This window comes from Otolemur garnettii, unplaced genomic scaffold, assembly GCF_000181295.1.
Source record: "Otolemur garnettii isolate 467f Iridium unplaced genomic scaffold, OtoGar3 scaffold00009, whole genome shotgun sequence".
In the NCBI taxonomy this organism is placed as follows: Eukaryota; Metazoa; Chordata; class Mammalia; order Primates; family Galagidae; genus Otolemur; species Otolemur garnettii.
Genome location: NW_003852404.1, coordinates 8,404,526 through 8,406,454, shown reverse-complemented (window position 1 = coordinate 8,406,454; position 1,929 = coordinate 8,404,526). Strand labels below are relative to the sequence as shown.

The window sequence follows — 1,929 nt, the reverse complement described above, 5'->3', positions numbered from 1 at the left end:
GGCGCCAAGCCGAGCTTGCGGTTTCTTAATGAGGCACCATCAACGGTATTTCAGAGCCTAGAGCCCGCCACCAGCTTACAACCCTACCCAGGGTGAGCAGAGGCACCTGTCCTGGCTGTCCCACCACGTGGGGCAGCCCTCGGTCTTAAAGGCCTTACCTCGCCCCGGGCCGGTTGGAGGTCCCAATGTCCAGGGGCACCCCGATGAAGGCAGCGTCCAGCCCCTCGGGGGAGGCCTGCACGGGCAGGCGCATCATGGAGCAGACGCCTACCGAGCGGGCCACGAACTCGGAACTGAGGGGCTGGTTCCGGGGGGCGTCAGAGGCATAGCCGCGCCGCGGGTCGCAGAGCCCCGCGGCTGGACGCGCGCTCACCCTGGCCCCCAGGCCTCGGGCACAGACGGACACCAGCAGCCGCCGCATGCCGCCCGCGGGTCCGCGAGGAAGGCCTGGCCGGGCCCCGGAGGCCACGAGGCGAGCCAACCAGCAAGAGATCTGCCCAGGCTCAAAGGGCAGGGGCGCTCTGGGGAGCCACGGCGGGGGAGGGGCCCCGCGACCGGCTCTCTCCCTCACGCTCTCCGGACTTAAGCCTTGGCCTTTGGTAAGTAGAGCGGGAGGGGGGCGCCCTGCACCTCCCAACACCTGGCCTTTGGCACCCTCTTCTCCCATTCGGGGTAATATTTTTAAAGTAGAACGATCTGAAGGAAAAAGTACTTTGTCCTAGGCAGAGAAATGAAAAACACCTTTTTCCTTTTTTTCCCTTTTTTTCAAGTAGCCTGGGGGCGGTGCGTGTGGCTCAGTGGGTAGGGCGCCGGCCCCATATAGCGAGGGTGGCGGGTTCTAACCCGGCCCTGGCCAAATTGCAACAAAAAAATAGCTGGGCGTTGTGGCGGCTCTGTCTCTTAAAAAAAAAAAAGAAAGGAAGAAATGAGTGAGACTCTGTCTCTTAAAAAAGAAAGAAAGAAAGAAATGAGTGAGATTTTGTCTCTAAAAAAAAAAAGAAAGAAAGAAAAAGAAATGCCTGGGACAAATGATGGCTCTTTTTTATTTTTATTTTTATTTTTATTTTTATTTTTGAGACAGAATCTCAAGCTGTCATCCTGGGTAGAGCACCATAGCGTCACAGCTCACAGCAACCTCCAGCTCTTGGGCTTAGGCGATTCTCTTGCCTCAGCCTCCAGAGTAGCTGGGACTGCAGGCGCCTTCCATAACGCCTGGCTATTCTTTTTGTTGCAGTTTGGCTGGGGCCACCCTCAGTATGTGGGGCCAGTGCCCTACCCACTGAGCCACAGGCACTGCCCATGTAGTTGTCATTGTTGTTTGGCAGGCTCGGGCTGGATTCAAACCCGCAAGCTTCAGTGTATGTGGCTGGCACCCTAGCCACTAGAGCTACGGGTACAGAATCACTATGACTCTTTCTAAAAAGAAGAAAGAGTAATACCGGTGTACCTATTTGAAGTCTCTGTTGTAAAGCTTAAATGAGACATGGAAGTAAGGGTCTTGTGAGGCATAAAAAACTATGCAAATGTTTTGGGGATTTTTTTTTTGCAGTTTTTGGCCAGGGCAGGTTTGAACCCACCACCTCCAGTATATGGGGCCTACGCCCTACTCCTTTGAGCCACTGGTGCCACCCCTGCAAATGTTAATTGTATGATGGTAATATTGCATATTAAAAATTTATCTTAAATAAAAAAATAAAATTAAAATTAAAAAAGGAAAGCGGCAACGCCATAGCACAGTGGGTAGGGCACCGGCCACATACATTGAGGCTGGCGGTTCGAACCCGGCCCAGACCAGCTAAAACAACAATGACAACTGCAACAAAAAAATGGGTGTTGTGGCGGGTGCCTGTAGTCCCAGCTACTTGGGAGGCTGAGGCCAGAGAATTGCTTAAGCCCAATAGTTTAAGGTTGCTGTGAGCTATGATGCCA

General features: G+C 53.3%; 1 protein-coding gene across 2 annotated transcripts in view; it reads right to left on the bottom strand.

The window, feature by feature from the left end:
* The window catches only part of AGMAT (agmatinase), an 11,535-nt gene extending 11,059 nt beyond the window's left edge, over positions 1–476 (bottom strand). Inside the window, exon 1 of one of the 2 annotated variants that reach the window (XM_003783887.3) lies at positions 159–476. In XM_003783887.3, the coding sequence (XP_003783935.1) occupies positions 159–421 (263 nt within the window). In that variant the 5' untranslated portion in view covers positions 422–476. The remainder of the gene's footprint in view (positions 1–158) is intronic. The other variant, XM_012801601.2, reaches the window with a different exon arrangement.
* Positions 477–1,929: the final 1,453 nt, after the last annotated feature.